Consider the following 18,340-nt stretch of genomic DNA (forward strand, 5'->3'; position numbering starts at 1 on the left):
CGATGGTTTGAGTGGTTATCCGACACTCCATTCTTCAAACAGCCATTTCTGCGGGTGAAAAAGGGCTGTGTTGCCTAAATATAACAATGTGTCAGGCTTACAGTAAGACAACTGAACGCCATCCGTTAACATTTGTGTTGGTATATCACCAAAAATCCATTTGGCAATTCAACGTGTTGACGTGCATAAGCTGCATTTTGTCAAACTGCAGTGACTGAAACAAAACATTTATTTGCATTATCAGCTATTGTTATAATCAAGATTTTTCTTTTATGACATTTAAATGGTGATGCACAGATATTCAAATTCTGGGTGATGACAACAAACCTATGTTAATATCTTATAACCTAATAAACAAACATGTCCTTGTGTAAGATCAATGAGTGGAAAGCAAATGTGAAGCAGTTGAGGCAAAGGAGACCATTACAAACACACAATTGATGCTTTTAAATTACTTCTAGACTAGGAATTCATTCAGAGTTTAAAACCAATGAAGAGTCTGTAATACCTATGCGCTAGCCTTCCTATTTATTTCAATAACAGTTGCTCAGGTTGCACTGGAAGTGCGCAATTTGATTGCCATCTTCGCTCAGTTCTGAATTTTTGAAGCATTTGATCTGAGCCATAATGCCATGTGACTAATCAGGAAAATCATGTTGGCGCTAATTGGCTAATTGCACCAAAAAAGAACATGCACACTCCCATACCTTTTACTAGCAATTGTCCTAAGATATGTATGGCTGCTTCTATTTTAACATTACTCTGGCATGTGCACAAGATATGCTCATGTGAAGCCATGCCTAATTCACTGAAAACCCAGCACATCGTCCCTCAAACAAGTCTTCGGTTTTTTCCAGGAATTATTGCATTAAATTAAGCAATTAAGAGTACAAACATGGTAGCAGATGCTAAAATTGACTCATGACAACCTGTCATGTGGCCCTGGGGCATTTCACAATGGTGACATTGATGTCTAAAAGATCTGAGCTCTAACATAAGTAGGGCAGTTTTCACACATGATGATCAAAGTGAATTATATAATTCCTAAATATCCTTAACATTACTCACTTTATCGAGTCTCATGAGTCTATTTGGCAAGCTTTCTGTTTTTACACAGGACCCGGTCGAAAGCAGCAATACAAAAATGTTCATTATTTTCATACCTAATGATGACTATCAATACAGCATAAGCAGGTACAGAAATATTGCTGATAGTTTCAGTCGAGAGTAAAATTCAGAACAAAACAATCAAATTTTATGATGCACCGTCCTCTAGTGGGCAAACAATGAATCACAATCAACATACCTACTATTTTTTTCAATGGTTATCTCATCATGTCCTATTTACTTATTGTTTATTTTTTTAGTATTTTAACCTATATAATTGCACAAAGATGGTATGGTATAATATGCAGTACTCTGTCATACTCTCATATGGAATTCAGAACACACACCATTGAATTAAATTCAAAGTTCAAACCTGTTAATAAATTATTTAAAACATTCTATCTCAACATCAAAGAGTGTGTGTTGGTTTGTACACAACAATTTAAGGTTGGTTTTATTCACAGAAGTAGGCCTAGCCAACAAGGCGTGCTATTGATATTAAAAAGAAATTGGCTACATAAATTAATTGAAAATAAAGTGCTCTGGCTCCATTTCAAAGGGTGTGCTGTTACTGGTTCCTATTTTAAGGTTAGGTTCATTCACATAACTAAAGCATCAACATAATTGAAATGCAACAATTGCGAAAAAGCTAGTAGGCCTATGCCTAAAGCCTTCCAAAGTGTGTCCAGTCCCAGAGGAACATATTGAACTTGTTTGATTGAATTTTAAGTTCAAACTTTTAATAAATTCATTTAAAATTCATAGTTTTCTATGAACTTCTAGTGGTGTGTATTGTTTAGACCTAAAAGAACATTTCCATGTGTCTCAGTCTGGACACGTGCTTTGCAGAATTTGGCGCTAAAAACACTCAAAAAACCGGGACAGAAAGAGAAAATGCGAGAATTGATCCACGTTTCTCTCTTATTACTTGGGTGGAAAACAACAACAACAGCAACACAAAATGTTGACTGGTCTCTTGTCTGTAATGTTTTAGGGAGTTACTTTGAAGATGATAATGATGATGACAAAGATAAATAAAAGAAAACGCACGCGTTGTGAAGCTGTTAAAGCTAACAGCGCCCTCTGTTGGTCAAATAATGTTTCTGTGTGTTCAGAGTAGATTTAGGCTATTTGTGGTGCGTGTCTGACCCACGGGCCACGGTTAAATCTAAATGAATTAATAAAATGATTATAGCCTCAACACAATTATCGTAGGCCTAATTTTTAATTGTTAGCATGACTGTTGCTCCAAAAAATGTGCCCTAAATTGTAAAGTTGTTTCAAGGAATTATGTGAGAGAACCCACAGTAAAATAGGCTACAAAATTTGGAAAATAGCCTACCTTGAAAAAAAGAACGAAAAAAAAAACCGATGGTTCCATGACGGTTAATTTTAGTGTAGCCAATCCTACATTTGAATTTGGTTCCACTAAAGTTCACATAAATAATCACATTGACATGTTCTAATAGGTTTGACTGAAACTGACCAAATAATTTTAAATATAGCCTATGTTTTGTAGCCTATTATTTCTGAATAGTAGCCTATGTATATTATTTTAGAATATTAAAAAACTAGCAATATTCTTCTTTTTGTGTTTTGCTTGAAAAGTGTGCTTGTGCTGTCTTTTTTTAAGTAGGGAAATGCTGGAGCAACATAATGGCTACACATTCTAAATGTTAATCTTTTAAAAAAGATTTGTAAAGATTTTAAAAAATTGCTACTTTTATTATGTATTGTTTAGAATGTAGATTCAATCTCATAACCTTAGAAAATTATAAAGCCAAAACAATTACCCAAGTAATTATATAACAAATCATATTAAATAAAAGGTCTTGTACACAAAGACCCTCAGATGAGGAGTGCTGGAGCACAACAACCACTAGGTGGCAGCACTTTCCTGTTATTGTCAAAACTCAAGACACTTTTACATTCATAAACTACAAAAGATACGCTGCGTCTCTTGGGCCTTTTTTAAACGAAATCGCAAGGTAAACTCGACATTGTTAGAATACATTTTATTACTAAATAATTAAATAGTTAGGATGCATAAGAGTAGATTCTTTGACGACCTGAATGATGTAATGTAGCCTAAATGATTCAGCCTTGTTCATTCTCACTCATCTAAACTAGGCTATTAAAGTTAACATGAAACATTTTTTATGGAATATTGCAGTATTTATTTTAAATGATTTATCCGTGTACATTGTTGTTTTTTTATTATTCTTGTGCCCTCATAATCTTTCATCAAAATAAATTTCCCTCACTTGCAGGGACATCTCTTCTCTTTGATGACGTGTTCACTGGCGCGAGGGCGGGAAAACCGGACAAAATCAAGTCCTGCCTTACATTTTTTTCTTGATCGAGAAACTTGAAATACGGGCCATTATTAGTGTATAATAGAAGAAGAGTATAATCATTTTACAACCAAAAAAGCTGACCATGCAGCCTAGGCTGTATCAGTCTCAAAAAAGTTGATTTAGAAAACCCGACAAGAACAATTCTTCGACTAATACAAACAATAAGTGAATCAGGCGCTGCTCTCCGATGGGTGGAAGCAGATGTTTGTGGAGTTCCCAGGCAAGCCGAGCACAGTTCTCGGCTCCAGCGGTCTCATCCTGACACGCACAGGAGTTTTATACCCTGTCTGCACCTGCTGAGGAGGGCTGTTTCTGGTAGCCCGTCATCTCACAAGCACGCATGAATCGCCAGCCAGTGATTGTAAAGAAAGGTTCCGTAGTTGTTTTCATGCTTCCCTTTGAAATAATGCTGTGCAGTTATGTTTAGCCTGCATGTTTGCATCTCGTAAAAACCTCTGGAGTTCCAGTGGGTGAGATATGGCCTACCTCCTCCTGCACTGGCATGACGCCTCACTGGTAGACACCACACACACGGTGCCAGCGAATAAATCCCACCACCCACACACTCCATCACGCTCTGTTCTAGAGGCACCCCTTTAGAAACATCCCTTTTTGGCCCCCATTTTCCCTCGCCTCAGATCTCAATCCATACGAGAGAGGCTGTTGCGTTTCAGAGCAAGAGTGGAGCAGTTTTCTCTCTGGGGAAGCCCTGAGTTCATGTGAGGAGAAGCTGGATTCGGTTATGATTTGAAAGAAAGACAGAAATTGGGTAATTGGTAATAACAGTGGGAGAGCACTGGCTTATATGCGAAGAGTATATGACATGCAGGAGACTTGTGGCCTCATTTGCCCTGGTGGAGTCCATGACCCGGGAGAGGGAGGACGGGGGACATTTTGAGTTCTGTGACTAAGCAAAAATGCTCTGCCCTCATGAGGTGAAATATTCAGATGAGGGCATATTTGTGATGTTTTTCAAATATTTTATTTTTTCATTCTACTTTCACCACGTTCTATATAAAGGGTTCTGTCAGGCACCTTTTAGGGGTTCCAATCATCTGATCATTTTATGGATTTAGTTTTAATGATTGAATTATTTTAGTTTTCATTCATTTTTTAATTCTAATTAAATTGTATTAATTAAACAGCTTGTAAACATACTTTATCACTATAGAAAAAAGGTAAACAACCTGTTAAAGTCAAACAACATTTGTTGTCAGTCTACACGAGAATGGATCCCCTGACTGCTACAATTTAGTATCTTAAAACCCACCAGCCACCACTAGTCTTTTCTTCACCTATGTATATCAGTGTAACAGAAGAAAAAATGCAAAACATGACTTGATTTTGTCCATCAGAAATTGATTGGATAATTAGATTGTTGTCATTTGCTTTTGCTGTGATCTCATTTGAGTTACAGGATGCCCCTCCCTCACGTCAGTAAGGGTTCTGTGCATGACATCAAAGTACCGCGAGAGCGATTAGAGAGCAGACAGTTCCGTATGCTTTCGAATCGCTCTCACGGTACTTTGATGTCATACATCGGTCGGTCTGCACAGCACCAGATCAAGTCGAACACACCTGTTGCTGCAAGCGGGAGGGGAAGTTATTTTGATTAAAGATTAAGAGGCTATAGGCTATGATGAATAACAAAAAACGATGTGTACAAAAATAATTTATAGTAAATGCTGCAATATTCCACACACACACACACACACACACACACACACACACACACACACACACACACACACACACACACACAAAGAATTGTCTATTTTTATTTAATGGTGACTTTAATTATGTTAAACATGAATATGGGAAGATAGGGGGACCGAAGGTTAGGCCGCGGGAGGGGTAGGCTACGAGAGATGAAACGAGGGAGAGAGATGAGAGAGGGTGAACGAGAGGGAGAGCTCCGTCCCATGGAGCCGGCGCAAGAATTTATGGCCAGGAAGGGGGATGAAAGTTTAATTTACGGTCCACTCTTTACCGTTTTCTGCCCTCCCCTCTGTAATGAGAAACGGCTGTTGCAGTTGGAGGGTGCGATCCTGCTTAAGCTCCTCCCCCTGGCGATGACACATCATTAGTTTTTATTTCTGTCTCAAGTTTTACTGCCCATGCCTGGGCACCAACTACCGCCACACATTCTGAACCACAATTGCTATGCTGTTCTAGCACGAATCACGCACGTATAAACACTAACACCTTCCTGAGCAAATAGGCTGTCGTCTCTCCTGTTGTGACACAGACAGACCACTCAGTGAAATAGGCTACTGTGGTGCTGTGCCCCGGCAAAATATTATCAATAAATCCTCCAGCAATAGGGATATTGCCAGGAATTACCATATATCCAGCAATATACCATACTGATCGAATACTTATTTTCCCTCTCAATATTTCAACAATCACGTCATGTTTGTTGACCATTTAGAATCAGAATCAGTGATGCCAGATTTGCTAAAGGGATAGTTCACTTTAAAATTAAAATTCTGTCATCATTTACTCACCCTCAAGTTGTTTCAAACCTGTATTAATTTATTTCTTCTGCTGAACACAAAGAAAGATATTTTGAAGAATGTCAGTAACCAAACAGTAGTCTGTACCCATTGACTTCCATAGTAGGAAAAAAAAAATACTATGGAAGTCAATGGGTACAGACTACTGTTTGGTTACTGACATTCTTCAAAATATCTTTCTTTGTGTTCAGCAGAAGAAATAAATTAATACAGGTTTGAAACAACTTGAGGGTGAGTAAATGATGACAGAATTTTAATTTTAAAGTGAACCATCCCTTAATGAATATAGCTTTTGATCCAGTTGGCCAAACGGGTTTGCAAATGTCTTAAATTGATTCAGTTTGAATCATTATACCGCAGGTAAAGACAATTCACGTCCATACCTATAATGTTTAAAAAGTGATAGAATAAAATATTTAAAAGTCCCTAAAAATAGCCTTTCTGTGAGATGGGTGCTAGTCACACTTTTTACTTCAAGGAATATTTCTAGGTTAATCTCTGTAGGCTAACACCTTAAATGCATCTATATGTTTTCAATACGAGCTAGGAAAAAAGAAAAACATACACTTCATTGAACCCACCTTTACATTATGGTGTAAGTTGACACACAGCCTAATAGAGGCTTTCAGCTAAATGTAACCATTAAAACAATTATGAAATGCAAAATGATTCATAAAACAGCAAAAAAGGTAATGTTCAACTTTGTTTAGGCTGATTAATCTTGTAATAGTTTGTGTAAGTTCATGACAACTTGCTCCCAACTTGACATTATTAAATTAAAAAAAAAATATATTGTCTTGGAAACACAAACGGTTAAGCAAATTATACAATTAAGCACTGAGTAATAATAATTAACAACATGTACTTACTATAGGTTTAGGATTAAGATTAGGATTTAGTGTATGGTCAGTTGCTTGTAATTATGCATAATTTTATTGTAACAAGCCACTGTTAAATAGTGTTACCAGACAAACTAACCTTTCAATTAAATAATATTGATATTATAATGTGGAGGAGGATATTCACATACACACACAAAACATTTTTTTATTTAAGAGGGTTTTGAATTAGGCGATTGAAACCCAGATACAAAATCACTGATAGAGAAAACCTTTGTGTAACAATTGCATTCTTAAAGGAGAACTCCGGTCAATTTTAACATTGAGCTCATTTTTTTGTAAATATGGAGTGCTGTAAACCTTGCCCCATTGAAGTCAACAGGGTCCACATTTTAAAAAGAGGATAACACAGTGTAGGCAACACCGATTTTTGTCTTTGTTCTCTGTATTGACAGCACTCCAAATTTACAAAAAAATGAGCTCAATGTAAAAATTGACCGGAGTTCTCCTTTAAGAGACATCGCCCTTACAATTTCCCCGTGTGACAACTAGCCCCGACCCCCCACACATACACATAAATACACACAAGACAAAAAAATATTTCAAACATTTCTTCATACAAATAACTGCATCCAAACATTTATTTAAGTGTTTATTTGCCTTGTAGATTTTTATAGAAATAGATATATAATAACAATATGTATATTGCATCAAGATAAACAGAAGCTGACATTTTCAGTGTTATAATTCTCATTAGGGGTGTATATTGTAAATACCCACTGCATTTCCCAAAAGTATAGTAAGCCTATAGTATATACTTATGCTTACAATATTTTTTGGGAAAATGCAGCCCAGGTCAAGATGCTGTGGAAAACACAGACTAAATGTGACTGGATGCTACATTTAAATAACTGTATGATGTACAGCATTCCTTCCTCTGATACTGATACTAAATGTTGCAAAGCATTATGAATGATGTGATATATTGAACCTGTTGCAAATATGATAACTGAGCAATGAAAACCCTATAAAGCATATAATCAATGCTGCTTGCTTGCGCATCGTGCTGGTTTAGTTCCAAACTGGTTTGGTCACAAGAAATGTACTGTTGACCTCTCTCCTCGCTTTACAACATAAAGGTGCACACAAGAACACAGATTCAAAAACACACACAATCTGACACACGCACACAATCTTTCATCTTTCATACGCATACTTAAACACTGTACATTCCTCATGTTATCGCTGCCTTCTTCTGTGCAGAAAATATTGTATTTATTTCCCCCTAAACAAAATACTTTTATTTTACATAGACCACTAAAACAAGTAAAAACCGCTCTACCGGTTGAAAGTTATAAGTGCGTTTCTTCATGTTTGGATAGTTTCATCATCATTAAAGTAACTTCTTTCTCCACATTCTCTCTGTAAACCACAATATCAGTTCCAGTGCCTTCTTTTGTTATAAACAACAGAAAGAAAAAGAAAACATAAAAAAAAACAAAGCACTTATAAAAAATACTTTTCACTCTGAGACAGACTCAAAAATGTTTGCTACCTGTCACGAACATAAGGAGATCCAACTCTGGATAAAAAGAATGTGATTACAGCTGGATTAGGTGAATCACTAGAGATTCTAATGTATTTTAGATGTTCTTTTTGGACGGCGGGCCTCATTTGCAGTGTCTTCTGTAGTTCAGAAACCTTTCTGATAGGTCTAAAGAGAAACATATGGAACATTTTGCCAACCACAAACAATGTCGTTTCCTGTGGGAAGGCTTACAAAAAGACGACCCTGCACACGCACAGTCTTTCTGGGTGCTTCCAAATAGCATGAGACTAACCAACACAGCTCCTTGGTTCCCTCAAGCTTTACTCAGTTTACACAGTTCATTATTTAGTACAGCAATCCTCCAGTTCTCATTGAGCATGTTTTACGTGTAGCAGCGTTATTCCTTTTTTTTTTTTTTTTTTTGCATAATTTTGATGTCACAATCAAATACTGTTCGTCTTCAGCCAACAAAGGTGGGCCAGGCTTTCTCAGGCTCACCTGGCAACATGATAAGGTTAGGTCACCATGCTCGTTGTAATGGTGGGGGCAGTGGTGGACCGGTTCGGGGTCTTTTTTTTCTTTTTGCCACCTTCCTTGGAGTCTCGTCCACGGTTCTTGCCATTTTTCTCTCCACGGTTCTGTGGGTTCTTCTTATTTTCCCCTAAATAAAAGAAAGTTGCAATCAATATTGGGGAAAGTTACTTTTAAAAAGTAATGTCACAATACAATATTGTGTTACTTCCTAAAAATTTGATGGAAAGTAATGCATTGCATTACTTTTGCCTTACTTTTTCTCACCTGGGCTGGGCTTGCTTGCTTGATTTTTAGCATAAAAAACATGGATACAAGAGAGGTCTATAACCAAGTAACTTGCATAACTTTTTTGAGAAAGTAACTTTTTTTTTTGTAAATCTAAAAGTAATGTGTTACTTTACTAGTTACTTGAAAACGTAATCTGATTACATAACTCACGTAACTTGTAATGCGTTACCCACAAAACTGGTTGCAAATGTATTAATATAACATGATATATAAAAAATATATAAAAAAAAATCAACACTTGAGAAACAAAACTGTAAGTATTTCATAAATTAGATTTATTTTTCTTACCCCATTGACCCCAGTTTTTTTTTTGTTCTTCTTTTTTTCAGAATAAACCTAAATCTTTTTAAATTTATACTTAAAACAAGAAAAAAATATCCAAGGCATACAATTAAGATAATACATTTTAAGCAAATTAAAAATGAAATTCAAACACACAAGAATATCTGAAAAATAAAAAAATTATTAAAATTATTGCCAGTTTACATTTATCTACCTATTATGTTTTTTATATATTGTGGAGAAGTGGTTAGCTTTAGGGAAATAAAAAGTATATAAAATATCTACTAAAATGTATACAATAGCCTACAGTATATAATATGACAAATGATTCATAAAATAAAAAAATCTAAAGCTGTGCATATGGAAGCGTATATCCAAAAGTGTATATGCTGAACTATAGTCCTGTCCTAAAACCTTACTGAAAAACAGGCTGGTTTGTTTCCCATCAGCCTCACTTGCACTACTATAAGAGGGGAGTCAGGGCCTCCGGACTGACTGATATTTGTTATGAAGTTAGTGTTGTGAGTCTCAGTGTTCCCTGGAAACCAAAGTCAACACTCATTTGGTGCTGGAGAGCATTCACTCTGCACTTGATAACATGAGCCACACACACAGCCGCTCTGCGGCTCCTGAAATTGGCTCTCTGCTCATCTCAATGCCCTGATGTTCTTCCACAAACTGTTGCATTTGCTTCTACATAAAATGCATGATTAAAAATAGAATGGGAAGGGCGCAAACAAACATTTGTTTAATTAAACCTTTGGTTGTTAATAAGAGTTATATAAAAAGCAGTTTCACTTTTACAGATTTTTGACTTGAAATGGCATCATCGTAAACACGCAAAAAACAACTTTCTTTGGCAAACATTTAAGAATTTAATGGACAAAACAAGCAATAATTAGAATTCCCTCAGTTTATTTAACAAACCTGCCAAATGTCTATAAATGTCAAACAACAGTTCTTTCAGCTATATATGTCAGAGATATAATGTTAATTGGAGCATCAACAACTAAACGTTTTCTTAATACCACAAGAGAAAGAGTGATGTTGTACTGTTATTCGGCTGCAGGTAATCACAAGCACTATTCAGAACAGATCTATTTGTATGACACAATATGGCCATGTAGCTACTTCATTTGTTTTTCTCTACTAGCGAAAATAGCCCCAAATGAAGCCACATTGGAGAAACACGCAGTAGTGGTGTTTCGTTTCTGAATTAATGTTTTTAAACAAATCGTTGGATTGAAGTACATCCGGATTACATTCATTCAACACACATTCGTACTACATACAATGTACTTTTTAGCCGTCAAAGTAATGAATTATCCAAGAAGTAGCCTACCAATGCGATTTCGGACGCAGTCACTTGTTTGGTTCCTAAATTATTCCTAAAAGGAAGAATGTCAGTAACCAGAGAGTTCAGAGAATAGGCCCCATTGACTTCAATTGTAGGGGAAAAAAATACAATGGAAGGCAAAGAGGTCCATCAACTGTTTGATTACCGTCATTCTTCAAAATATCATCTTTTGTGTTCAACAGAAGAAAGAAGTGAACTATTCCTTTAATCCGTGTGATTTGAACAATTCATTTAAATGAATGCCAGCAGCCATATCATCCTGTAGCCCAAGACCGGTTGCCCACTGAAGCTAAGCAGGGCTGAGCCTGGTTAGTACCTGGATGGGAGACCTCCTGAGAAATCCAGGTTGCTGCTGGAAGAGGTGTTAGTGAGGCCAGCAGGGGGTGCTCACTGCTCACCCTGTGGTCTGTGTGGGTCCTAACGCCCCAGTGTAGTGATGGGGACACTATACTGTCAATGAGCACCGTCCTTCGGATGAGACGTTAAACTGAGGTTCTGACTCTCTGTGGTCATTAAAAATCCCAGGATGTGTTTCGAAAGAGTAGGGGTGTAACCCCGGCATCCTGGTCAAATTTACCCAGTGTGTTACCCAGAATATTAGGCTGCTGTCACTTTAAGAGCTAATGCACGGATCCGATATACTGAATATATTTTCTTTCTCAACTGTTTATGTACACTTAAGACATAACTGACAATGTTTATGAGGATACCATTTTGACATATTTTTGTTTGAATAAGTCTGTTTAAGAGCAAGAAGACATGAAAGAGAGCTCCATTCGATATTCGCGCGCTGTCTAAGATGTGTTTTTTTTGGGGCATGCGAGAAACTAATTGAGTTCCCCTTCCTGTCTTCTTGCACTTTTGTGACGATACCAAAATGGCCTGTCATCTGTCCTGAGCGTCGTTCACGTTTGTTCACATTCTCACAATATTGCAACATTGTTAGAATTCTTTTATTACCGGCCAACTGGCGGTTGACACCGTTTCATATACTCGCTAACACCGATTTTTACTCGCATTTGGCATTAATGTTAGGCCTTGGTTGTATGTATTGTATAAAAACAATTATTATTTTATAGTTTTATCAGTGACAAAGATTCCGGAAGATTTCCAAAAACAAAACAAAAGAAGTCTAATTGAATTCAATCGTTTAGTATTCACTGCTTTGAAAAGATCAATCTTGTTCATGTGAGGAATTCAAAGGCATTAAGTTCACAAAATGTGAAAAAAAGCTCAGCTCAAGTGTCAGTTAATCACGATTTAAAAACGAGGTGAAACGAAAAAAAAGAAACATGGAAGGAAATGGAGCCTTAAACTTTGGATCCACATGGAGTAGACTTGTTAGCTTTGATAAAGCGCTAAGAGCGCTTGGGGAGGATCCATTCATTTATGACAGCAATAATTACAGTGCTGCTCAATCCAACCTAAACACCATCGCCTGACAAAGGCAATCACGCATTTAGTGTATTCGGTTTTCGTGCAAAGACATTTATTAAGCTACAGGAAGGGGAAGAGAAAGGGGGGAGCTTGGCATAATCAACACAAAGCGTGAGATCTGCAGACCAGTAAATCACCGGTGTTATACAAGCACTGCCCCCTGTGATTTTTACAGCAGCCCTGTCAGCCAATTCCTGCAGATGTATTCACAGCCTTGCTAATTTAGCACGAGGTGAACATTTACACACTTAGAAATAGGGCGTTTGGGTCATGCAACCCCATAACCTATGCTTTCTTTGACACCTGAGTTGCATTAATTCTTTTCGGGTGGTTGGTGCCGCTTTGCTTTTGTGGCGAAAACATGTTTTGACTCCAGCCGGCAGAACACTCCTCTTACTGATCATATCTTAACATAGTTAGGACAAGCATGATATTATGAGATTGAACTACAAACAAATGACTTTACATGTGTCCAGACCTATTAGTTCACCGTAGCGCTCTCTCTCTCTCTCTCTCTCTCTCTCTCTCTCTCTCTCTGCGAAAGCTTTTACGACAAGTGGACTCTCTAAGTTTAGAAATTTGGCAGGCGATATAGCACTTTTATGGGGCAGTTTATAATATTTCACTGTTAATTATTCTTATGGACCCCGGGTGAAAATTCTTTCCACAATACGGGCGTCATGCAGAGTAAATTTGCCTCTCATTTCTCAAATGGCGCTGTCACACCTAGTCCAGCAAAGCATGGAGCCCACTTCTCCCGACAGAAGAACAGCGAGCACTTGATCTTGTGAGGCTGTTCGCATGAATAAGACGTAATTTCCAGGAACACACCGTTTCTCAACAATTTGAAGAAAACTAAGAGCTCTAGAAGGTATATTCTGCTGTTTATTTTAGGAACCACTCAATGGGTGGCGTTACAATTAGCTTAGCATTTAGACTGAGTCATGAGTCATGCATTTTCCTAAACTGTTAAGAATCGCTTGAATATGGTGTCTAGGTATGCTTGCACCTTAATGTTAACAACGTGTGATTAAATTAAAGAGACCTCAGTTTTTGAGAGATATCTATTGGTAGACAAAAGAAAGAAAAAAAACAGAGTGAAACAGTCACAATCACATCAACACTATTTATTAGCCAGGCTTGATTTTTTTGTATTGTCGATGACATGTTGCAAGGTCTTCTGAAAGCTAGTCTGTTGTAAATTTTAGCATTCATGAAAAAAACTGTATCATATGTTCTTGAATGCATGCTAGATTCGAATAAAGGGAGCAGAATATTTTGAGTAAATAGCTATTTAAGCTGCAGTCTTCAAACAAAGTAAATGATTAACTGATTGTACAAATTTTATTGACTAGCCTACTTTTATTTTACTTTTATGTGCTTTTTAAGCTTGATTGTTGCAATGGTCATCTTTTCATCCTTGTTTTTCACAGATGAAAATGACATTCGGGTTTAAAGCAGAACAAGGGTTCTTTATTTTAGGCAAATGATTCCTTTAAAAAACATATTATTTTGCAGAAAGGATACTGAAAATAAAACAAAGTTAATTCAGCTTAACTTAACTTTTTTTTGTTGATCATCTCAAAATTATAATGCTAAAAAATGCAGAAAGTTAATGTTTTTTTTTTCAATGCAATTTTGCAATTGTTGGTAATAATTTTTAATTGTTTTTGAAAGTCTCATGCTCACCGAGGCTGAATTTATTTGATGAAAATATAGTAAAAACAGTAATATTGTCAAATACTATTACAATTTAAAATAACTATTTTCTATTTTCAATATTCTAGAATTTATTCCTGTGATGGCAATTTAATTTTCAGCAGCCATTACTCCAGTCTTCAGTGACGCATGATATTACAGAAATAATTTGAATATGCCAATTTGTCGCTCAAGAGAAATTGGCGGTAGTGTAACAGCTGATATAGGAAGCATCTCAAAATAAAATAAATATTCATTTTGGCAGTCGAAAGCTTTTTTGTACACTTATACTATAAACTACCTTTTTCCTCAATGTAAACTCCTATAGGCTGAAATCCACACAAGCCATCCAGGCGAGTGCAACTGCAGGAAGAAATAACGTGTTTCAGACTTTTTTTTTGGAAAAGTTTACATCCAACAGGTCCACTACAGGTCCGCTAACGTTCCTTTTCCGCTCGAGAGCCAGAGAAGCATTTTAACCTCACTTTCCAGTAAGTTAAAGCCACTAACAAAAGGCCGCCTTCAGATCCGCAGCCAGCGACGGAAAGATTACAAACCAGCTGGGCTTCTGTTTATTTACTGGGAACACTCAAGGATTTATTTACACCGTATTATGTCAAAAAACGTAAATAAATTAAATCAAATTAGTTTCAGGAGACTGTTTACATGTTTTTCCGAGTGGCCAAAAAAGATAAATGATCGATAAATCAACAAATCTGTAATTTGCAAACACGCGCATTGAAGTTGGATAGCAGATTTCACGCATTCCTTTTGGCGCAAGTATTTCCTATCCACCCTCTTTCCAACATTTTTCTGTTGTTCTTTCTCTGATTTACCTTTGCAAGGGATCTTTTTCTGCACGGTACATCTCTGGGTCTGTGTCTCTGGGACGCAGCCAGAGGGCGACGCAGACCCTGTGGAAGTGGCAGGACTTGGAATCTGTACGGGCTCCCTGGTACGGGTCTGGTTACCCTTTTTAAAGCCACATGTTTTGTTCTTCTTCATGCAAGGGCCCCATGGACTCCACTCGCTTAGATCACATTGGACTGCAACAGAGAGAGAAAAAAGTTTTTTTTAGAATGAATCTAGTACCAAATGTACCAATTACACATTTAATATTTTCAGACAATAGGGAAAAGACAGAAATTGTTTGGGGTTTGAACATTTTGTTCCTCTGGATGGGGTTACTCCAGACAAAATTGCATTAGGAAAACCCAAAGAATCAACAGTGGAGATTCAGACTGCTAAAATCCAGCACCACTCACATTTTCCAATTACTTCTTTCTAAAAAGCAGAGCATGTGTTATGATTGTATGAGGTAGGCTCCATTTTTATTCAACGTAATGACAAGCTGTCAAGCTCCAGACTTTCAATTGGATTGAGCTGTTTTCATGCACAAGGTCTTTTCTGAGCATCCAATTTTTTGGTCTAATGTGTTTGGGGGCAGGAAGGTCAAAGGAAACTCATCCATGCCAAAAACAATACACATTACAATACACATTACAAAGTGGCAGACTGACTCATTGACGCAGGTGAGGCATCATAAGCTTTGGCACAATGTCACACTGGAAGTCAAGTCTCATGCATTTAAAGGCCAAGCAGCCTGGAGGAGCCAGCACCACCATTGCGAGTAATGCTATTAGTGCTGTGTTTTTGCTTGCTTCTGACAGAAACATTTTCAAAAGAAATCAATAAACCCTTATCATCCAACAGGCCTTTTGCCAACGTTCCTCTCAACAGCGATTGAGAAACCACAGAAAAAGAGAATTTGAAGAAATACAAAAAACACAAGGTATCCAAGAACTTTCCAGTTTCATCATTCCAGCAGCACAACTGATTTGCAACGACAGAAGTACAGTACCACGTGCCCATAAAAACTGATGACACGCACGAAACAAAAAATAGCTTAAATACACAGGCTGCATATAAAATAAAAAGCATATGGATTTTTGTACATTACTGTTATTATGAAATATTCTATTAATTAAATATCATTGTGTCTATTTTTATACAATACAATTTTAAATACTAAATATTTCTTAAAAACTGCATTAACCACAAAACTTGTGTTTTGTGAACGTGTGAACTGTAATTGTAAATGACACAGTGATCTAGGTTTAGGTTTCAAAGTTTTTACGTTAACATTCACAATTCGTTTTTCATGTTTGACTAAGTTCATCAAGCATAGCAGGTGTTAAAATGCTGTTCATTAGCACTTGAAGATATAATATTTCTGGTAAAATGTATAAAATCTAACAGAAATATGTTACAAATCAGGCGCTCACTTATCATAGAAAGAATCGTATGAAAAAGACATGCAAGCAAAATATAAGAAACAATGCTGCTCACTCACCTACACACTCCATGGTGCCATTGACGGTGAATCCTTCAGGACAGCTTGAGAAACACCTCCCTCTGTGTGAGTACAGGCCCTCCTTACATTTTGTGCAAAAGTTTCGGCTAAAACATGCCTCACAGTTTTCTATTTTACATTCTGAAATGAAGAAAGACATAAAAAGTCATATAATCATTTTATCAAGACCAATTGTAAACTATGAACAAGTGGTCCACCATCTGGTTGTTGTGGCTCTTACAGTTTCTTATCCAAAAAGTAGTCCATTCAAGAATGTTAAGACTCTTAAATGGCTTCATCACACCTCTGTCTCATTACAAGCCTGCCGTCTTTGATCAAACATACAAACTGCCTCAAAGTGGAGGGAAATTGTGGATTTTGGCAGAATGAAACCCATGAAACAGAATCCATTTCCCCACTCATAATCCCATTACTATTATCCTCATTATCTCATTATGATAAACAGGGGATCCAGTTCTTAAATATCCTTCTCAATCTTTTCCTTTGATGCTGTAAAAACGGCTCTAAAACTCATGTTGAGAATGAGGTTTCAAAGTCCTTCAATGGTAAATGCTCTTCATTTTAGGACATTTCCGTTTTAAAGTAACAGAATGTAAAATCCTAAAACCGATTATTTTCTGCTTTAAATCGGATTATAAATCCCTTTCCCCCCCAACAGTCTTCTGACTGACACAGACTTTTTGAATCAAGAAGGACTGCTAATAATTTTGCAAAACAGATTTAATAGTTTAACTGAATAGTATGCGGAAATGTGCAAAAATAAGGTTCTTAAATTTCCGTTCGAATACCTGGGACTTTCTCAGAGCAGCAGCACACGGATATCTCGGATATCTCTGAGTCCCGGCCAAAAGCAGAAGAGGGCCCAACAACATACTCGAGCCGTGTTTTTTTGTTATAACCTCTGCTCTCAATTACTACTTAAAATGCCTGACAACTAAATTAGTAATGTTTGGGGCAAATTCTTTTGCACTCAAGCATTTACAAATGCACCCTTAATGCAAGACAAATGTTGTTAACAAGACATCATGGGGATTTGGAGACAAATCAAATGCACACAGCTGATTGAATAATTGCAGCGGGGCAGCCACTCAGAGGCCTGAGATGAAGGAGGGGTTCGCATGCACAGCCGTCTTTCAAAACACGACAAAAACACTCCAAGTGAGAAAGAAACAAATACGTCGAGGGGAAATGTTGACAATGAGAGGTCTGGTGACGTTCTGAGCGATTTGGAGTCGATACAACACATTTTGGTCTCAATGTGTTGGTCATAAAAATACTTAGGCTAACTAGCGGACAGCTGCATGTGGTATTTCAAAGCAAGTGTAAAGTATACAGTCAAGAAATGATTAATTAAAGGCCCCAGAGGGTTGTGAAATAAAAACAGTGCTCCGCTAATTTCTCACTTCCCTTGATGCTAACATTTAAATTTAAGGTTATCTAGAATGAAAGTTGAAATCAGAACCATCTGAGAGGTATTAGGCGGAGTGATGCAAGAGTGTATCTTGGTAACAAAAGTATTTTCTTCCTATAACAAAATATAATGACTCCAAGCTGTGGTTCACACTAATTGGCTATCAAAACACGCTTGAAAAGGGAACAAGACGTTCAATTTACAACTGGAAAAGCTTTGGTAGGTTGAAGTTAGAAAGGGCTCAAATAAAGCTATTAATTTCCTCCCACAACAGGAGTAAAGAGGTACCACCAATCAATTTACGAGAGGTATTTCCTTGTTTATCTCCCCTGCTTTGCCTTTATCACAGTAAAAATGCTCACGCACATGACGGGAACAGGCCGCCGAGTCTCCGGCTGAAACCTAGAGAGCGCACTGTTAAAACAAAGAGGCCGTTTAAAGGTAAGTCCTCATTATGATTTTTGCGTAGGGTTTGCGTAGAAAGAATGAAAAAAATATGGCCAGAGTTGAACCTCTGCATTTACAGCCTACAATAATAACACAGACTTCCTAGGAGAAACAGACAAACAGCAGCGTATTATCAATGTTTTG

The 18,340-nt window shown here is 37.1% G+C and overlaps 1 protein-coding gene across 5 annotated transcripts in view; it reads right to left on the reverse strand.

Annotated features, from left to right (window-relative positions):
- Positions 1-7,327: 7,327 nt before the first annotated feature.
- rspo1 (R-spondin 1) overlaps positions 7,328-18,340 on the reverse strand; it is a 28,187-nt gene continuing 17,174 nt past the window's right edge. For 4 of the 5 annotated variants that reach the window (XM_079626299.1, XM_079626297.1, XM_079626300.1 and 1 more), the window contains exons 4-6: positions 16,318-16,458; positions 14,801-15,010; positions 7,329-9,029 (exon numbers count right to left, since the gene is read on the reverse strand). In XM_079626299.1, the coding sequence (XP_079482425.1) occupies positions 8,884-9,029; positions 14,801-15,010; positions 16,318-16,458 (497 nt within the window). In that variant the 3' untranslated portion in view covers positions 7,329-8,883. Of the gene's footprint in view, positions 9,030-14,800; positions 15,011-16,317; positions 16,459-18,340 lie in introns of all 5 variants that reach the window. The other variant, XM_079626301.1, reaches the window with a different exon arrangement.

Source organism: Phoxinus phoxinus (genome assembly GCF_949152265.1).
Source record: "Phoxinus phoxinus genome assembly, chromosome: 10".
In the NCBI taxonomy this organism is placed as follows: Eukaryota; Metazoa; Chordata; class Actinopteri; order Cypriniformes; family Leuciscidae; genus Phoxinus; species Phoxinus phoxinus.